Source organism: Tamandua tetradactyla, chromosome 13, assembly GCF_023851605.1.
Source record: "Tamandua tetradactyla isolate mTamTet1 chromosome 13, mTamTet1.pri, whole genome shotgun sequence".
In the NCBI taxonomy this organism is placed as follows: domain Eukaryota; kingdom Metazoa; phylum Chordata; class Mammalia; order Pilosa; family Myrmecophagidae; genus Tamandua; species Tamandua tetradactyla.
The window spans coordinates 34,112,722-34,133,325 of record NC_135339.1 but is presented as its reverse complement, the minus strand read 5'-3'; the positions used below and the strand labels follow the sequence as shown (position 1 = coordinate 34,133,325).

At 33.8% G+C, this 20,604-nt stretch overlaps 1 protein-coding gene across 10 annotated transcripts in view; it reads right to left on the bottom strand.

The window, feature by feature from the left end:
• JMJD1C (jumonji domain containing 1C) overlaps window positions 1–20,604 on the bottom strand; it is a 326,266-nt gene that overhangs the window by 46,031 nt on the left and 259,631 nt on the right. For 8 of the 10 annotated variants that reach the window (XM_077125157.1, XM_077125158.1, XM_077125160.1 and 5 more), the window contains 4 exons: window positions 4,113–4,218; window positions 1,411–1,535; window positions 655–684; window positions 87–230 (listed from right to left, as the gene is read on the bottom strand). In XM_077125157.1, coding sequence (XP_076981272.1) covers window positions 87–230; window positions 655–684; window positions 1,411–1,535; window positions 4,113–4,218 — 405 coding nt within the window. Of the gene's footprint in view, window positions 1–86; window positions 231–654; window positions 685–1,410; window positions 1,536–4,112; window positions 4,219–10,717; window positions 18,872–20,604 lie in introns of those variants that run through there. The other 2 variants (XM_077125164.1, XM_077125161.1) reach the window with 2 other exon arrangements.

Genomic DNA, 20,604 nt, shown 5'->3' with positions numbered 1-20,604 from the left:
CCAATTAACAATGACTGTTTACAGACTGATCCTAACTAGCCTAAGAAAAATATTTTACAACAGCCCATCACCAATAATATACATACGTGAACAATGTTGCTATTTTGACTGGTGCGAGACCTGCGTCGGGAGGTAATGCCGATATTTTCACCTTTTAACAAAGACTGAACAACATCATCTAGAAAGGTCATTTGAACCATAGAAGGGTCGACATTCTGTGGTTCTAGTACCTATTCCACAACACAAAGCAAAAACAAAATTTAAACTCAATCAGCTAATTAATACACTACTAGTACAACAGAATGTCTTTACTTAGTAGAAATGTTCAGAAATCAGTTTTGGGATGGTTAATTTGTAAGATATTATCATCAGACTTACATCTATTGCAAGTAAACCTTGAAAAACAAGGATAACAATCAAGGTGTCAAGAAATAAAGTATATTTAAAAGTATGACTGTCAAAGAAGTAATAAAATGCATTTAAGAAACAGGAAGTAATTTTTAAAAAGGAACTGTAAAATAAAACTAAAAGTAATTTAAGGAAAAAGAAAAAGACAAAAACTGTACAAATGAATAGTAAAAAAGACTAAGGTTAAAGAAATGCACATGAACTAAAAAAAAAAGAACTATTTAAAAATTCAAGTCAATTTCTTACTTCATTGAGGGGTGAAAGTTTATCTCCTTTCTGGGAAGAAAAATTAAATGTAATTAAACAGTATAAAATGATTTAGCATTTTGACTAAAATTTTGACCAAAGCATTTGAACTGTTCATAAAAGAACCGTCACAATTATTCAGACACCCTCCCCAATCCATTCAAATGGGAAGGAATTAAATATCTATTTTTCATATAAATGAAGCTAAGCTTTATAAGTGAAAATATTTTATTTTTAAAATTTTTTTGGCCAATTAAAAAAATCCCAAGATTTGAAAAGTCAATACTTTCAGACTATTATGTAAAATTGTACATGAAACTTGTATGCTTAACATTTCCCATAAAATTGGTGGGCATACCAACTCTGGATTGTAAAAAGAACTATGATGTACATTAAAGATTTTATTAGTGAACGAAACCATCTGCAAAACGCTCATATCACTAGAGAGAAAGAAAAATCAAGACTTTTAGAAAGAGAATTTTTGCCAATCTAAGGATAAAAAAGATTAATCAATTAAAAGAGTGTGATGCTTCTATTTCAGGGACTAATTTTATCTGTTAAAATATATTTGGCATTACTAGCTCCTTGTGGCTTCATGTATTGTATCAGATAAATTTAACTAATTTATTAGAATTATATAACTACAAGAAAGCTAGAGATAAAAATGATTTAGAATCAATTGTTGACATTATTTTTTGGCATAGAATATATGAATGATAAAAATCTCTTTTCAAAAATATTAGTTGAACTATTTACCTGATCATTCATAACGATCATGGTGCGGGTGAAGAGATCATGATGAGTAATTATGCCAGTAAACCACTGGGTGGCAGAGTCTTGTCTATATACTCTCACTCTGTATCCATTTAAAGAATAAGGACCTTTAAAAAAACACACAAGAAACAGGGATATCATAAATGGAAACGTTTAGGAGCAATCTTTTAGAAGAAAGATGAGTTATATGATAGATGTTCAATAAAACCCACATAACAGCTTTCCAAAAATATTTTAGAAGACAAGTGATATAGCTTAGAAACAAATAATTCTCAAGTTATTATACACATTCTAGTACTGACATATACTTGCTGACTCAATGAAAATAATGTAAGTCAGAAAGATAATTCAATATTTCTGGGACCATAAATTATTAAGAGGACGACAGAAATCACAGTGATTGTGGTCTAGAAAGCAGTAGGGTCACAAAGCCACGAAACATGGTCAGGATACCTGTCTACATCCCCAGGCTGGGACTCTCTCTAATAAGGCAATTTGGAACATGATGTCAAAGTTCTGTAGTTGCCAAAACCTTCACAACAAGCTTTCAATTCTTCTATAAAAGCTAGTAAAAGCTGCCAAAAGCCTTAACACATGTAAACTGCTAAATGAATTTATAAATATGGCACTAAAAATGTTTTTGTAAATAAAGAAATAGAGTGAACTTTTAGATTAAACTTATTTTTGTAAAGGATTATTTATATTTATATAGATCTAGATATCCTTTAGGAAATAAGAACTAAATAAAAAAGGACATAAAACAGTATGTATCAAGACAGTGAAACATGCCTATTAAACTAGAACTTCTGCTATAATTATGGAAATGAAAATTTCTCCAATTCTCAGGTGCTAAAATGATATCAAATATTTTAAAGCTAATAGGAACTGTGATGAGTAGGGAAGTACAACTGTACTTCAATAACAACAGTATTTCAATTTATAAATTACAACTTACAAAGTGTTTTCAAAATCTGCAAATGCTTATTTAATCCTCTTCAACTCCTAATTCAGTTGCTATCCCTTTTGTAAAAATTAAGAAAGCAAGGTTGATAAGTTAAATGAATTTTTGAATGAAAGAGTTAGGAATGAAGTTATTTTTCTGATTCCTAGGCTGATTCTTCTATAGTTGAGATTCATATACCAATTAATGGTTTAACATTTATTTGTCAGTTAAAAAAAAAATCTAGTCCAATATAGCCTCAAAAATAAATCAATTAACACTGCAAAAATTATTCCATATGACCTGTAAATTAAATACATTCATTTGGAGAAAAATGACAATGTTGATTGGCTGCAATTTCAGGGAGGTGACAGGTAAGCACCATTTATTAGCCATAATCCATTTAATCCAGTCTTTTCTAATTACGGTAGAATAAGATTTCATGTTTCTTTTTTTCTAATCAGTATAGAAAATACTTATAGATTATCTCCACATATGACCAGTTTTCAGTTCCTATTAGTACACCATCTATACTGGCTTATTTCCACCACCTAGCACCTTCCAGAGTCTGCCTCATGCAATTTCACCTAGTAAGGTTAGGAACTTTAATCTTTCTGCTTTTAAGTATACAATGAGGAAGTAAACTTGGTTTAATAAAAAATTAACTTTTAGCTTGTTCAACAAATAAATTGTAAGAAAAAGGAGAAAAAAAAAGATGGATTGGTCATATAACCAATCACGTTGTTAATTCGGATCTCCTGATTCAAAATAAATAAGTAAAAAATATAATACTGGTGTAAGAACTTAAAAAAAAAAAAGCAAATAATGATGACATTTGAGACAAATGGAAATATCTTGACTAATATTTGATATTAAGGAACTATTAACTTTTAAACTATAATAATGATATGGAGGCTTTGTTTAAAAATGGGATAGAATGAGTTGATGTCTCAAATTTGAGGGAAGTATTTAAGGGTGTGGCTAGGACAGGATTTGTCAAGGTTTGACAGTTGTTAGAGCCAGGAGATAGGTGCATGTGAAATTCTCCACAATAAAAAGCATTAAATATAATTGACATAAGAAAATATTAAGATAATCTGCTACTGCAAATAGTCACATAAGGCAAAATACTTTGAGATGATCTCTATTAATGCTTACATCAAATAGGATGGAAATTGATATAAATATGGACTAGTAACAATAAAATTCAACTTATAAAATTAAATGAGCATTCCACCTAACACGTCATGCCATATTGTCTCACTGGTTTGAAGGTCATGTGTTATAGACAAACTGTAATTTTCAAAAAAAAAAAAACAGGAAACAAAACTAAGGCTAGTATTGTGGTAAATGCTAAATTAAGGAAGGCAAACTGAAACAGGGCACTTTTATCAGATACAACAGCATTCTTCAAAGGGAACTGTAACTTTGGGCAACCCTCCACTGCAAACAATGCTTTCTTCTCCATGAAGGATACACACAAAACATTCTGTAATGTGGAAAACTTCTGTCAACACTCACCTGTGTGGCTACAATTTCATACTAAGCATTTAACTCAAATGAATTAATAAACTGGTGAAATAATCAAGTTTCTATATTTTAATTTTTCTATCATTTTCCCTACACTCAAAATACTTGATTGAACTTTCTACTTATATATTGCACATTCCTGACATAATAAATTGCCTAGCTCTAAAAAAAAAAAAAAAAAAATTTCATTAATGCAGAGCTTCAAAATAGTTACCTTGCATAAAAATTTCCTGAACCTTTTGTTCCTTTACCCAGACTTTCACTTCCTCATGAAGTTGTGGGTTGTCCCTGAGAACTGGGTTTAGGCTGTCTATGTCGTCCTAGAATTACAGATTAAAAGAAAGGTCCATGTTATGCTCTCCTAACATTGCTACCAACTTTCCCTCATAAATGTTTTAAGGAACTGAAGAAAATGCCTTGATCTTAATGTATGTAGAAACATAAATTCACAAATTACATATATATATAGTTCATTAACAATCGTGTAAAAACAGTAGAATATAAGAAACTAATCTGGGGTAAAATTTGATACTAAAATCAAAATTAGAAATATACTAATGTATGGCCTTATTTAAGTCAGCTTTTTAAAAATTTAACTGTTAGAAACAATATACAAACCAAACAGCATCAGGTTATTTAAGGTTGGAAACAGACCTAAATATTTTTCTGACAACATATATATATGTGATACCCCTCGTAATGACTAAGACATTAGTTTTTTAAACTACATGTCCCTATCTACGGTCTTAATGTAAACAAATTCAGTTCTACTCAAAATCTTCTGACCAGTAACTATACTGAAGTTTTATTTTTTCCAGCCAATAACAACGTATCCAGGCAATTAAAATTACATTATTGATGGTATTATCCTCATAATAGGGTGGATCTAGACACAGAAACAACCAGTTCTCTCTCCTTGGAGATGTGATTCATATAGTCACATGATTTCCCACAATCTGTTGGTCCCCTGCTGGACTCTTTACATTCTGTTCTCTCTTGCTCTCAAAGTACCTCTGCTGCCCCTTGCATTTGAGATCAGCTGCAGGAGCTCTAGAATAGCTGGGAAGAACAAAGTACCATTTCAACTGGAAGGTCTTTTAAAAATAGAAGGGCAGATCACAGAAACCAGTGAAAAGAAAGGAGTTACATGAAGGGAATTATATATGGTGAATAAAAATAATCTGACAATTTGGAAAAGCAAGTACAAAGAAGGACCACTATTCAAGCAAGTCGTACATCTCTCTTCTGCTTAAAAAAAGTCTATCTTCTTTTATTCTCATTATTGCTTTAAATACAACTCTATTTCTGGAATAATGTTGTGGTAAATACTCTAATCTGATGTTTCTTTTAGTTCAGTGAAAGCCAACAGGTAGATGTAAGGGTCTTTATAGTTATCAATTATGTATCAACTATGTTCCTTGGGAAATGTATAAAAATGCTATTTTCCGGAAGAAAAAACTAGAGCAGAAAAATACCTACACGTCTTTCTTTTTGTAAAGAAACTTTCTAGCAGTCCCTTCATTTCTATCCCCTTAAACACACACACACAAACTCATGAAATTTCTATCAGGCTCTAACCTTTCAGATGCACATTAGGTGCAAATCTACTCTGTGACAGAATACAAGAAACTATTTCCCAAGGAAAATCATTACTATTTTCAGATAGCTCTGATAGTTAACAAATCATTTAAAAATCTTTCTCAGTTTAAATTCCAAATAGAGACCACAGTTTAACTTCTTGGAGCCAAGCACACATCTAATCATTGTTCCAACTGACAGCCCTCCAACCATTTGAATTCTGCTTTCAAGATTCCACAGCCCTCAATGTTCGCTAGTTGAAACAATGTATTACAGGTGCATTTCACATACCTATTCTAGAAGTTGAACTAGCATCAACAGGATGGGTACCTGTCTAGAATCACATGGGTGGTAATGAGATTGAATCATGTCCTTCACAAAGGCATGTTTCAAGTCTCAAACTCCCGTCCTATGGGTGGGAATCCACTTTTAAATATGACCTATTAGTTAAGATGTACCCAAACTGAATGAAAGGGGCCTTAATCCAATATAGCCGAAATCCTTATAAGTGAAGGAAATTGGACAAAGATGGAAAACCTACTGGGAGCAGCCAGAATTTGCAAGTGACCAGAACCTGGAAGAGAAAGAAAATGGCACTATGTACACTGTCATATGACAGAAAAACCAAGAATAAAGGCTGGCTAGTGGCCAGCCTTCAAATGACACTGTCTTTGGGGAGAAAGTATTGCCTTGTTGACACCCTGATTTTGAACTTCTCCATGAGCCACCCATTATATGGTATTTGTTTTAGCAGCTGGGAAATTAAGACAGGTGGGTTTTGGCAATTACATGTCACTGTTGACTTCCAGGATACCTAACAACAGTCTAAAATGCCCAAGACTTTTTATTTTTGGGAGACGGGGGCATAAATAGCGATTAAAGTAGCACTGCAATATCTTGTAGACAGGTCCAGGAATGGTTTATAAAATCAGCTGCTTATGCTGAATGTTACCATTTTTAACTACTGGGATATAAAATTTACAAATCAACAGGCTAAAAAATAATGGGTTATGTTCCCAATATCATTACACAACATACAAATATCTTTCCAATTATGATAAGTACTTTTTCTTGTGGAAAAAGCATAGCATTAAAACTGACAATTGAGTCTACTTACCTTATAACTTTGTGTAAATTCTAACTCCTGGGTATCAGTTTCTTCATCTATAAAATGGAGTTATTAACATCTGCCTCTTTCCAAGTCAAAGAACAAATTTTTATAATAAAATAAAAGAGTATCAAAATTAGTTTTCTTAGAGTGAATTAAAAAAAGTATTTGCAAAGGCCCATAGGGGGAATGGAGAGAAAGGGGGAAAATTCAACTTCCTTAAGTGGAGAATTCTTGATATTCTCACAAGCAATGGGGACAACCAAAGCAACAGATGAGTCCCCAACCTTGGGGTTTTTGTTCATATGAAACTTAACCCCACAAAGGGCAAACCTACTTAAAATTAGGCCTAACCTAAGAGTCACTTCAAGAGAGCCTCTTTTGTTGCTCAGATGTGGCCCCACTCTCCAGCCAACACAATAAGGATTCTTACCACCCTCCCCCTGTCTATGTGGGACATGACTCCCAGGGGTGTGGGTCTTCTTGGCAATGCGGGACAGAAATCCTAGAATGAGCTGAGACTCAGCATCAAGGGATTGAGAAAAAACCTACAATGAGCTGAGACTTAGCATCAAGGGATTGAGAAAACCTTCTGGACCAAAAGGGGGAAGAGTGAAATGAGACAAAGTGTCAATGGCTGAGAGATTCCAAACAGAGTTGAGAGGTTGTTCTGGAGGTTATTCTTTGAGAGGTTGTCCTGGAGGTTATTCTTATGCATTAAGTGGATATCATCTTGTTATTCAAGACGTAATGGAGAGGCTGGAGGGAACTGCCTGAAAATGTAGAGCTGTGTTCCAGTAGCCATGTTTCTGGAAGACGATTGTATAATGATACAGCTTTCACAATGTGACTGCATGATTGTGAAAACCTTGTGTCTGATGCTCCTTTTAGTCACCTTATCAACAGACGAGTAAAACATGGCATAAAATAAATAATAGGGGGAACAAATGTTAAATTTAGTAGATTGAAATGCTAGTGATCAATGAAAGGGAGGGTTAAGGGGTATGGTATGTACTAATTTTTTTCTGTTTTCTTTTTCTGAATTGATGCAAATGTTCTAAGAAATGATAATGAGGATGAATATGCAACTATGTGATGATATTTGAATTACTGATTATATATATTAAACAGAATAATCATATGTTAAGAATGTTTGTGTTTGGCGTTATATTTTTTAAAAAACTTAAAAAATAGTTTTCTTAAGACATCTAAAAGTTTTCCATGGTATTAGATGACATGGATTACTCAGTTAAATTAAAACCCACTGCAATTATGTATTCCAATACACTGCCTTGTTTATGATTGGGTGTTGTTGCTAAACTACACCTACTACCATTACTGCAGTATTTATGGTGCTTTATAAGTTATATACATTTCTGTTCTGATATCATTATTCCCATTTTACAGAAGTTCAAAAGTGGCTAAAAAAAATGAAATCTTGTAAAATAGTTCGGAACAGGTAGCTGAATGAACTTTTTGCTATTTATTGCCCTGGATACTTTATGAAGGTGAAGAAAATAAATGAATTGACAAATAAGATAGCAAGCTACAAAGCACATTACAAGAAAAACTAATGGTCTGTAATTAAGAACTAGGTATGAACAGTCATTCTTCCACAGAATACAACTGACAAATAAGCCATGCCTTGAGCTCCTGTGAGATTAAAAAACAATTAACTGTGAAGTACTTCACTTTTCATACACTTAAGACAGGAATTGTAGTAGCTACCTACACAGGGAATTTTTATCTTGAACAATTAAAATAATATATATATTTTAATACCTCAAAGGTAATTCAGTCAGATAGTGAAGGAAAAATATCCTGTCTCTCTCTCCCTTCCTCAAACTATATTTTAAAAGTATTGCACTGATGGTTATAAGCTTCTGTAAAAGACAAATGGGGAAAGATCAGTCCAAGAAAATCTGCTTTATTAGAAACTTAAACGGAAAAGTTCTCAATGTCTTAAGTGAGGTTTCGGACTATATTTACTGTTCATTTGTGCACTGATTCTCCTTTTGCAAAGACAGGTTAGCTCTAATTGAACATTATTGGGGCGCTATAAAGCAAATGTAAAAATAGCAAACATTTTTGGACTAAGTATTTACTATGGCAGACACTGTTCTTGCTGCTTTCCATAAATTATCGATTTTCATAACTTTGTGAGGCTAAAATCATTATACACTTTTCACAACCATGCTTAGAGAGGTCCATAATTACAGTGAGGAAGTCACAGAGCTGTTATTTGAACAAAGTTCTGTTGTAACTCCCGATCTCAGGATCTTTTCACCAACTCTATCACAACCAAAAGGAAGGAATAATAGAATAACAGACTGTTTACTGACATTGCCTTGAAAATCTGACATGTTACTTTATATACAGGGAGGGGTGGGGGGTAACATTATGTTACGAAATAAGAATGGTTCAAAAACAAAGAATTCAAAGACATCTAGTGGAAGTTATCTTTCTGTAGGGTTCTAATATTGTTCACCTAAATTTCTACATGAAGCAATATTTTAACACTGATCAAAGAGGGGAGACAGTATGGTAAACACAAGTAATCTTATAATAGAGCATAAAAGGGATTTTATGCTTAAAATTGCTTTAGCAACGTACCTTAGTTATGACCTACAAATTTCCAAATACTCTATTTCTAGATAAACACTGCCCTGAATCACTATTTGAGGAGATCAAATCAGATATTTTTGTCATGTGTGCAGTAGGATATGGATTAAAAAAAGAAAAAAAGCATTCCTCAAGAGATAAACATTAAAATTGGATTGGTAGCTCTACTTTGACAATAAGATTACTTACTAATTTAATTTTTCAAGTGAATTCCTACTTTAACCCAGCTCAAAGAAACAAAATAAAAAAAAAACAATCGGTCAAAAAAAAAAAGATTTTACAGTACTAAAATATTCAGATACATGCTTAATGAGGTATTAAAATAGCATTACAACAATGTTCAAATATATAACACATTTTCTAAGATAATAATAAGGTACTGATTTGTCTTACAAATTAGGTATAAGTCATAATACATAGTTTCTCTTTACAAGTTCAGCAAATATTTTCTTTATATCACACACAGGAAGAGTTATCAGAAAGGCATTATTAGGTAATAATATATGAGTGGTTAGTTTCTTAGTGACTGAGCTGATCGGCTTAATAATTTTAAGAGATTTGTTCTTAAGTTCCTGATGTTGACAATAGCACTTTCATTTCAGGATACATGGAAAAAAAAAAATCACAAAACTGAAACATTTTTCTCCCTTGGAACAATTTCTGATACATAAAAACCTAATGCAATTTCAAACTGAGACTGATGTGTGGTTGTGTAAAGGAACGATGTCCCCCTGCAATACAAGAGACCCTTGACCTTAGCGCTGATACTCAGTGGGCTTCTTAAATTCCATTATGTTACATAAAGTTTCCTATAAAAAACATATTTGATTGTATTTTATAAGATTGACCACAAAAGAAACTACCTATAACTCAAATTTCTGGTTAGGTGATTAAACATGTTTGCCATAGTCGTAATTTAAATTCAGGCCTCAGCAAAACTACAAAGTGACATCATAACCAATTTTTGTATAAATTATAAAAGAATCTACTTTGTTAATCAAGATCTTCTGGGAAAGGAAAGCTGCGAAATGTGGAGCCCCTGCAAAAGGTTCTCAAAAGCCCATACCAAAAACACAATTTAATGAAAGGCAGCTAACACTGAAGTCTTGCTACATATGATATATATCACATATACAAAGAAAAGGGAAAAAAAAGCAATGATTTTCAAAATACACATCAATAACGAGACACAGAACAGATTTCAGAGTCTGTTGTGGGTTATCATTCCACTACTTTAGATTTTTCCTTCTAGCTGCTCCAAAACTCTGGAGGCTAGAAGAAATAAATTTTTTTCTTCCTTTTTTTTTTTTGTGAAAAATAACATATATACTAAAAAGCAATAAATTTCAAAGCACATTGCAACAATTAGTTGTAGAACAGATTTCAGAGTTTAATACGCGTTACAATTCCACAATTTTAGGTTTTTACTTCTAGCTGCTCTAAGATACAGGACACTAGAAGAAATATCAATATAAATGACTCAGCAATCACACTCTTTTGTTAAATCCTACCTTCTATGTCTAACTCCATGATCCACCTTTGATCTAGCTCCCACTTTTTAGGGGTATTTGGGCTATGCCCATTCTAATTTTTCATGTTGGAAGGGGTTGTTGATAATATGGGATAGAGATATGAAAACAGTTGATGTTCTGGAAAGGCTGGCCCCTCTGCATTTCAGGACTTATCTGGTCCAGGAACCCATTTGGAGGTTGTAGATTTTTGGAATGTTGCCATGGTGCATGGAACCTTTGCAGAATCTTATATAACACCATAGGTGCTCTTTAGGCTTGGCTGAAATGGTGTTGGTTGGGAGTTGGCACGTTATGGTAGGTAGTAATTCTAACTGAAGCATGTGTAAGAGTGACCTCCAGAGTAGCCTCTCAACTCTATTTAAACTCTCAGCCACTGATACTGCTATATATTTTGATGATTTAAAACATGAATTGTCAAACCCTTCTCAATTCTGTTGATGGAAGCACAAAAGCAGCCGTAACAATACATTTTTATAAATGAATGAAGATGGCTACATTCCAATAAACTTCATTTATTGGCATTATATGAAATTTTAATTTCAAATAATATAGCATATGTCATGACAAATTAACTTTCCTTTGAGTCTTTTCAACAATTTAAAAATGTACAAGGCTCACGTGACTTACAAAAACAGGAGGCAGGCTATAAGTGGCCTGCGGCCATAGTTTTGCCTATCCCTGATTTAAAACAAGAACAAAATAAAAACTGGAACACCTCTGGTGGATTCAGCAGAGCCACTAAAACTCGGTCCAGTGCAACCACTGGTGGTTCCACAGACTCAGCACAGCTACCAACACAATACAGCACAACCTCTAGCAGTATCAGCACAACAGCCAGTAGAATTAACACAAGTGCTGTTATTCTAGTGGATAGGCCCCAAATTTTTGGGAAATCTTCCTCATCATCCTGGTCTCAGGTGTAGTGGTTGGGACTCTTTATGGGCTCTTTTTCTATATAATGGCTATCTAATGTGCAGGGAGTGTCTGGGGGGAAGGATGAGCAGGGACATAAAGAAATTGTGTATGAATAGTAGGGGCACCAAGTCAACCAGGGCTGAGTGAGAAGAAGTTATCAGGAGAACTTTACAGAAAAGAAATAGTTTCAACAGTGTGTGTAAATAATCAATGTGCAGAGGAAAATATTGACCTGTGGGGAAAAGGGAACTGAAAGAAGGAATAAAGGCTGGAGGAAGGAATGACAGGTAGAAAAGATGGTGGGAGGAAGAGAAGATTCCAGAATACGTCCACGGCGAAGGCATGGGAAAGGATACATGCTTCTTTTTAAAGAAACAACCTGTCACTGAAAAATGTCTTCAATACAATTCTTTAAAGCTCCCATGGCCCCAACCTTGGCTTGGGAATCATAATTTATTCTGGAGGAGTCCAGTGTTCTCGATAGCTATGGAGGTGAGGAGGACATACAACAGACCCTGAGGGGACTATGAAACCAGAGTGCTACATTCTTCAGGAAGGAAGCAGACCTGGTGGCACCAAAGACCTGAGGTTCCTTTTCAGAATCCCCCTTCCCAGCTTTATTTGGGTCTCTGACAGCCCTGAGGAAAATACTTTTCTCCTTCTCTTGCTTCTACCAGGTATCAGGAAAAAGAGAGAATATGTTGGTTATTTAGCTAAGAAATAAACACATCACCATACATAGGAGAGCCCATGTTGTACACGAGTGTGTTTACAGGTCTCAGTCAAATTCCCCAGTTGTATGAAAGAATCCTCATGCTGGAGTCCACCTAGCACTCAAAATCTCTGTAGTAAAATCCAAACCCTCCATTCATGTGTGTACTCATTTTCTAACCTGTCTGCCCCAAACAGAATCCCCTCTGTTAGGCTGTTAGGAGAATCAAATTGGGTAAGAGCGCTGGGGATTTGATTCTACTAGTTTGTAGTACATAGACCGCCTAGAGAAGATGAAGTAGAGAAGGTGCAGTTAAGGGCAAGTGGGGTGGGGAATGCTTATTCAAAGTCACTGATCCCAGAGCATTGCCACTTGCTCCACACATGAGCTATTAACCAAGAGAGTTCTAGATGGCACTCTTGAGAAAGAATGCTCCTTGCCCTAACAAGAAAGTTCTTCTTGTTTTCCTAAGTAAAAGACTTTTTGGTTTCAAATCCAAGGTCAGTCTTCTCACATAGCAGACACACCTGGGTTGAAGTTCTCATAAATGCTCTCCTGGAAAGGCTGCCTATCTCTTTCATGGGTCCAAGGAATGGGGAATCTGGATCCTTCAGGCTTTGGAGGCAAGAGGGGAGATGTATTGAAGGGCTAAGTTGCTATTCCGATAGAGTTTATAGGAAAAGAATGAGCAGTCTGCTGGTGGGTTTACCCAACTCACAGCAGGGGGTGCTGCACCTCCATCACTCATTGGATTTCTTGTGTGGGCAAACCAAAGTTGGATGTCATCACCATTCTAAACCATGAGCAGGCTAATAAAAATAATAGTTCACTTAAAGGGACACAGCAACCAGAAGAAGCCGAGTTGAACACCCTAAAAAGTGGAACTGTAAAAAGCATAATGTGGAAAACATGAAAATATATAAGATCAGGCAAGATAATTCCAATTAGATTGAAAATTTTAAACATGAGTTTTTCAAGTTTAAAATTTTAATAGACAAACTGAAAGAGACTGGCCATTTTTGAGAATGAAGTCAGTAATTTCGATGAGTAAGTGGAAAAATTAGGATAGATTAGCACAATTAGGACGGAATAATACAGAGAGAATATCACCAGGAAAATATAAGACATTTAGAGGAGAGATCCAGAAGGACCAACATGAGAATAATAAGATTCAAAATGGAGAAAAAAGAGATTAATGAGAAGTAGCAAAAAGACATAGTGAAAATTTGAATAAGCAGATTGGAAGAGTTAACCAAACTTAACTTTTAAAATACACAAAATGCCTTGATTTGTGCCCCTTTGCACGAATTATATATGGTTGTTAAATATTAATGTTTTAATACTACTACTGAATTAATACTAAAATTTAATGGTAAAAGATTAAGTCGTTAAAATATTATTTTTAAAGTTACAGAGCAAGATTTTTAAAAAGCTGAATTATCAATGTAATATATTTTGACAGCAAATTGACTACAAATTCTATTTTCACAAATATTTTCCATAAATATCTCTATATCAGCAAATATTTGCATGAAATAAATGAATACCAAATAATTTTCATTAGCAACTAAGGAAAAAGCTAAGGCTTTCACAAGTAAATATGTGTTTCCTTGATACGTTGCTGGGCCATGTTGAACTTTTCAAACATAATTCAATAATATACTTGATTTTAGTGTGGAAAAAGTATCCATTTTCAAAGATAAGATTTTAGGTTAATGAGAATTACCTCATCATACCGCTGTACCCTCTAACTCTGGACTCCACAGTGGGGTAAAAACGGGCACACATTGGAAAAGGAGGGATATTCTAAACATTAATCTATATTTCATAAATGATATGTATGATCTAAGAACCCCAAAGGTTAATATTTAACTTCCATATTTTATATATGTATAAAAGACAAATATATCTAAAGATTTGACATAATTAAAAAGCAATAGGTGATTAAGTTCTGTGCATATAATTCCATGATTTCTGATTGGTTTTGGTTAATTCAGGAAGCCTAGAATCCAGACTATGATTAAACCAAAACAAAAGATTTTCTATCTTACAAAAACATAATTGTACATAAAAGATTCTGATGGCAGGGGACAATGGACTAACAGTCTGTATTATCCATACAAGTCTTCTCCCATTCATATAATCAAAGAGATGATGTGAAATATGCTCATCAGTTCTATATTATTTATATCCTGAAATCACATAAGAAAATAATAATTTCTTAAAATGATGGAAATAATAGTCATGTATTAATGGAAATAGGTCTAGAAATGGGAGTGATGCTCAGAAAATCTGAATGCTATTTAGGTGTACTTTTTATTGGCTGAAAATGACTCAGGTCTACAAGGAAAAACACTACACACACATCAACTTAAATCTTCTGTTATTCTTGAATATATTCCTTCAGATAATTAGCATTAGTTTTAATTTTGAGTTAAAAACAAAGTGATGAATGAGCTTGATCTCATGTTGATCTAAAAAAAGTGATTTTACTCAACAGTTTGAAAAATCAGAAATGTCTTGATTTAGTTTCATTTTTTTCCCTACAAATAACATGCCTGCAAACATCTTTATCAGACGCTGAGAAAGGCATTCGGTGATTTGAAGTAGAGTTTAAGACAACAGCCATAAAGTAGCATGAAAGTTTGTTCATTCATAAAATGAAAACATTCATTTTTTTCACATATTCATCTTTGTCTTCAATACCATTTATTTTCATAGCATCATCACTTAATCTTAAGGACTGAATAGAACATATTAAATTATCCAATATTCAGAAGGCTCAAAAACAAACATTACAGGATCTTAATGCTAAAATGTTTTGCTGTTTTTACAAAGAGAATTAATTGTCAATATACTAGGACCTTTGAGTTGCATCGCAATGGTGGTTTTAAAGGATTATAAACAAATGATATATGCATTTATGAAATCTCTGATTAGGAATTATTTGACAACTGAGTGCTTTCTCCATGAAAATATCATTTAACTATCTCGGCACAGTGAGAGTAAATCAATGATCTGCACAGGGATAGTAAATCAGTGGTATTATTTATACTGTGTCCTAAGCAACACAGATATTAAAAAAAAAAAAAAAGGAGGGGGGAGAGAAAACGGGTGAGACCAAATAGGAAGATATACTACAGAGTAATTATTTTCTTCTCTATTTCCTCCAAGGGCGGACGCTGTATGATATGCTAAAGGAGAAAGTGGTTATGGGTGAGGAGGAAGAAAAATGTTCCCACCACATCCTGCCAGAAAACTGTCTCCAAAATGCTATTGGGAGAAATGATCAATATTTTTCAAATATTTTACCTGAGCTTTCTGCTACTTATGGTAAATGCTATGCTATTTCAAAAATGTCTGTAACACAACTCTTAATCTGTATTGTCAATTGTGGTAAATTGATTCTTTGCAACACTTATATGATGAAACCTGAAATTTTCCAGATTTATCATTACTAAAATTTTAAGCTTTAGGCAGAATTTCAAATCATTTTAATTATTTAGGAACTACTGGATTCCTTGGATATCAACCAAACATCTCTATTTTTACGTCAAGAATATTGGGACATTTTATATATATCTGTACCAAACAATATGCAAGAACTTAATACACACAAATAAGAATTAAGCTAGAAATATAGTTCAAGCCTGATCCTTAATTCCTGTGATTACTTTCATTTTTTAAATAAGGGAAGAGCCAGTTCAATGACAATTCTCTTTTAAATCAAGCAAACCTTAGAAGTAATGACCTGTTTCAAGTGGCCTGTAAGGCCTTTAAGAGTTCTTGCCGAGACAATTAAAGGCACTGACTGTTAGAAGGAGCTGAAGGTAAGCAGTGAAATTTTCAAGCACATAAAATAAGACAAAATTGACTACCTTCTTCCTTTATTCATCTTACAGATTTGATTTCATACCGCTTCTTCTAAAATCTTTACAGCCTTAACAATCATCTTGTTAATACATTATTTAAAAATGTAGAATATGGTCATCCATTTTCAAAGTGATCTTGATTTTAAAAACCACCAATCTTTGATGCAATTATGGGATATTTACATGGGGAAAGAATGAACTGTGACCATCCCCACCGCACAGCATTCAAAACAACAATACCAAACCACCAATCTTTCCAAATTCTTTTATTTACATCTCATGGTTCCTAGTCACAGATAAGCAATTTTAAGAAACACATAATACAACAAGCAAACTCATTGCCCTCCCCCTGTCTACGTGGGACATGACTCTCAGGGGTGTGGACCCTCCTGGCAACGTGGGACAGAAATCCTAAAATGATTTGAGACTCAGCATCAAGGGACTGAGAAAACCTTCTCAGCCAAAAGGGGGAAGAGTGAAATGAGACAAAATAAAGTGTCAATGGTTGAGAGATTCCAAACAGAGTCAAGAGGTTATCCTGGAGGTCATTCTTATGCATTAAATAGATATCACCTTGTTAGTCAAGGTGTGATGGAGAGGCTGGAGGGAACTGCCTGAAAATGTGGAGCTGTGCTCCAGTAGCCATGTTCCTTGAAGATGATTGTATAATGATATAGCTTTCACAACATGATTGTGAAAACCTTACGTCTGAGGCTCCTTTTATTTACCTTATCAACAGACGAGTAAAACATGGAATAAAAATAAATAATCGGGGGAACAAATATTAAAATAAACTGACTGAAATGCTAGTGATCAATGAAAGGGAGGGGTCAGAGGTATGGCAAGTACAAATTTCTTTCTGTTGTCTTATGTCTTTTTCTGAATTGTGCAAATGTTGTAAGAAGTGATCGTGATGATAAATATGTAACTATGTGATGATATTGTGAATTACTGATTATATATGTACAACAGAATGATATGTTAAGAATGCTTGTGTTTCTTCGTAGTTTTTTTAATTTAAAAATTAATAAAAAATTAAAAAAAGAAACACATAATATGAAATTAAAAAGTAAGTGTACTTGATACTTTTCAATAATGTAATTTAACTTTGTCTATAAAAAGAAATAAAACTGGAAAAATGACATTGGTCAGTAATTTCTTTCAGAGAATTAGTATAGCCAAATCTGTACCATAATCCCAGAATATTAACCACTAAAATGAAAAATCCCATGAAGTCAAATATCTATACTGAAGTTTACTGCCACTGTAAGCAGCCAGTTATTACATATACAGATATTTTTATAATCTCTCCTTGAAACTTGCACTGGGTATCACTTGTCTTTATTTGTATTTTCTCTAAGGATAAGAGTACAGTCATTTTCACACTGGCAAAAGCTTACTGACTGTAAGCTTAGTACTAAAAAATTAAACTAAATAAAGTAGCACCACATTTTTTGCTTCAATACTGGTTTCATTTCTAAAAAATAGGCAAATCTCAAATCACAACAAAACTTAAACATACCAGGTAAGCCAAATAAAATGAATGATAAAAATAAGGGCATTTAAAAATAATTTTTCTATCATTATTCATCATATATCCTTGGCTCAAAAGATCAAACTACAATCACAAAAAAATTTATTCACTACATTATTTTCCAATTCCCAAGGTTAATACATTTTCAAAAATGACAGATTTAGTGTGGACAACCAAAGTTATAGGCTGAGCCCCCAGTCTTGAGGTTTGTTCATATAAAACTTACCCCCACAAAGGATAGGTCAAGTCTACTTAAAATTAGGCCTAAGAATCCTCAATAAAATTCTAGCAAATCATATCCAACAGCACATTAAAAGAATTATACATCATGACCAAGTAGGATTCATCCCAGGTATGCAAGGATGGTTCAACATAAGAAAATCAATTAATGTAATACACCATATCAACAAATCAAAGCAGAAAAATCACATGATCATCTCAATTGATGCAGAGAAGGCATTTGACAAGATTCAACATCCTTTCCTGTTGAAAACACTTCAAAAGATAGGAATACAAGGGAACTTCCTTAAAATGATAGAGGGAATATATGAAAAACCCACAGCTAATATCATCCTCAATGGGGAAAAATTGTAAACTTTCCCCGTAAGATCAGGAACAAGACAAAGATGTCCATTATCACCACTATTATTCAACATTGTGTTGCAGGTTCTAGCCAGAGCAATTAGACAAGAAAAAGAAATACAAGGCATCAAAATTGGAAAGGAAGAAGTAAAACTATCACTGTTTGCAGACGATATGATACTATACGTTGAAAACCCAGAAAAATCCACAACAAAACTACTAGAGCTAATAAATGAGTACAACAAAGTAGCAGGTTACAAGATCAACATTCAAAAATCTGTAGCATTTCTATACACTAGTAATGAACAAGCTGAGGGGGAAATCAAGAAACGAATCGCATTTACAATTGCAACTAAAAGAATAAAATATCTAGGAATAAATTTAACTAAAGAGACAAAGAACCTATATAAAGAAAACTACAAAAAACTATTAAAAGAAATCACAGAAGACCTAAATAGATGGAAGGGCATACCGTGTTCATGGATTGGAAGACTAAATATAGTTAAGATGTCAATCCTACCTAAATTGATTTACAGATTCAATGCAATACCAATCAAAATCCCAACAACTTATTTTTCAGAAATAGAAAAACTAATAAGCAAATTTATCTGGAAGGGCAGGGTGCCCCAAATTGCTAAAAACATCTTGAGGAAAAAAAAACGAAGCTGGAGGTCTTGCACTGCCGGACTTTAAGGCATATTATGAAGCCACAGTGGTCAAAACAGCATGGTATTGGCATAAAGATAGATATATCGACCAATGGAATCGAATAGAGTGCTCAGATATAGACCCTCTCATCTATGGACATTTGATCTTTGATAAGGCAGTCAAGCCAACTCACCTGGGACAGAACAGTTTCTTCAATAAATGGTGCCTAGAGAACTGGATATCCATATGCAAAAGAATGAAAGAAGACCCGCATCTCACACCCTATACAAAAGTTAACTCAAAATGGATCAAAGATCTAAACATTAGGTCTAAGACCATAAAACAGTTAGAGGAAAATGTAGGGAGATATCTTATGAAACTTACAATTGGAGGCGGTTTTATGGACCTTAAACCTAAAGCAAGAGCACTGAAGAAGGAAATAAATAAATGGGAGCTCCTCAAAATTAAACACTTTTGTGCATCAAAGAACTTCATCAAGAAAGTAGAAAGACAGCCTACACAATGGGAGACAATATTTGGAAACAACATATCAGATAAAGGTCTAGTATCCAGAATCTATAAAGAGATTGTCCAACTCAACAACAAAAAGACAGCCAACCCAATTACAAAATGGGAAAAAGACTTGAACAGACACCTCTCAGAAGAGGAAATACAAATGGCCAAAAGGCACATGAAGAGATGCTCAATGTCCCTGGCCATTAGAGAAATGCAAATCAAAACCACAATGAGATATCATCTCACACCCATCAGAATGGCCATTATCAACAAAACAGAAAATGACAAGTGCTGGAGAGGATGTGGAGAAAGAGGCACACTTATCCACTGTTGGTGGGAATGTCAAATGGTGCAACCATTGTGGAAGGCAGTTTGGCGGTTCCTCAAAAAGCTGAATATAGAATTGCCATACGACCCAGCAATACCATTGCTAGGTATCTACTCAAAGGACTTAAGGGCAAAGACAAAAACGGACATTTGCACACCAATGTTTATAGCAGCATTATTTACAATTGCAAAGAGATGGAAACAGCCAAAATGTCCATCAACAGACGAGTGGCTAAACAAACCGTGGTATATACATACGATGGAATATTATGCAGCTTTAAGACAGAATAAAATTATGAAGTATGTAATAACATGGATGGACCTAGAGAACATTATGCTGAGTGAGTCTAGCCAAAAACTAAAGGACAAATACTGTATGGTCCCACTGATGTGAACCGACATTCGAGAATAAACTTGGAATATGTCATTGGTAACAGAGTTCAGCAGGAGTTAGAAACAGGGTAAGATAATGGGTAATTGGAGCTGAAGGGATACAGACTGTGCAACAGGACTAGATACAAAAACTAAAAAACGGACAGCACAATAATACCTAATTGTAAAGTAATCATGTTAAAACACTGAATGAAGCTGCATCTGAGCTATAGGTTTTTTTTTTGTCTGTTTGTCTTTTTTTTCTTTTTCCTTTCCTTTTTTTTACTATTATTATTTTTATTTTTTTCTCTATATTAACATTCTATATCTTTTTCTGTTGTTTTGCTAGTTCTTTTCCTAAATCGATGAAAATGTACTAAGAAATGAT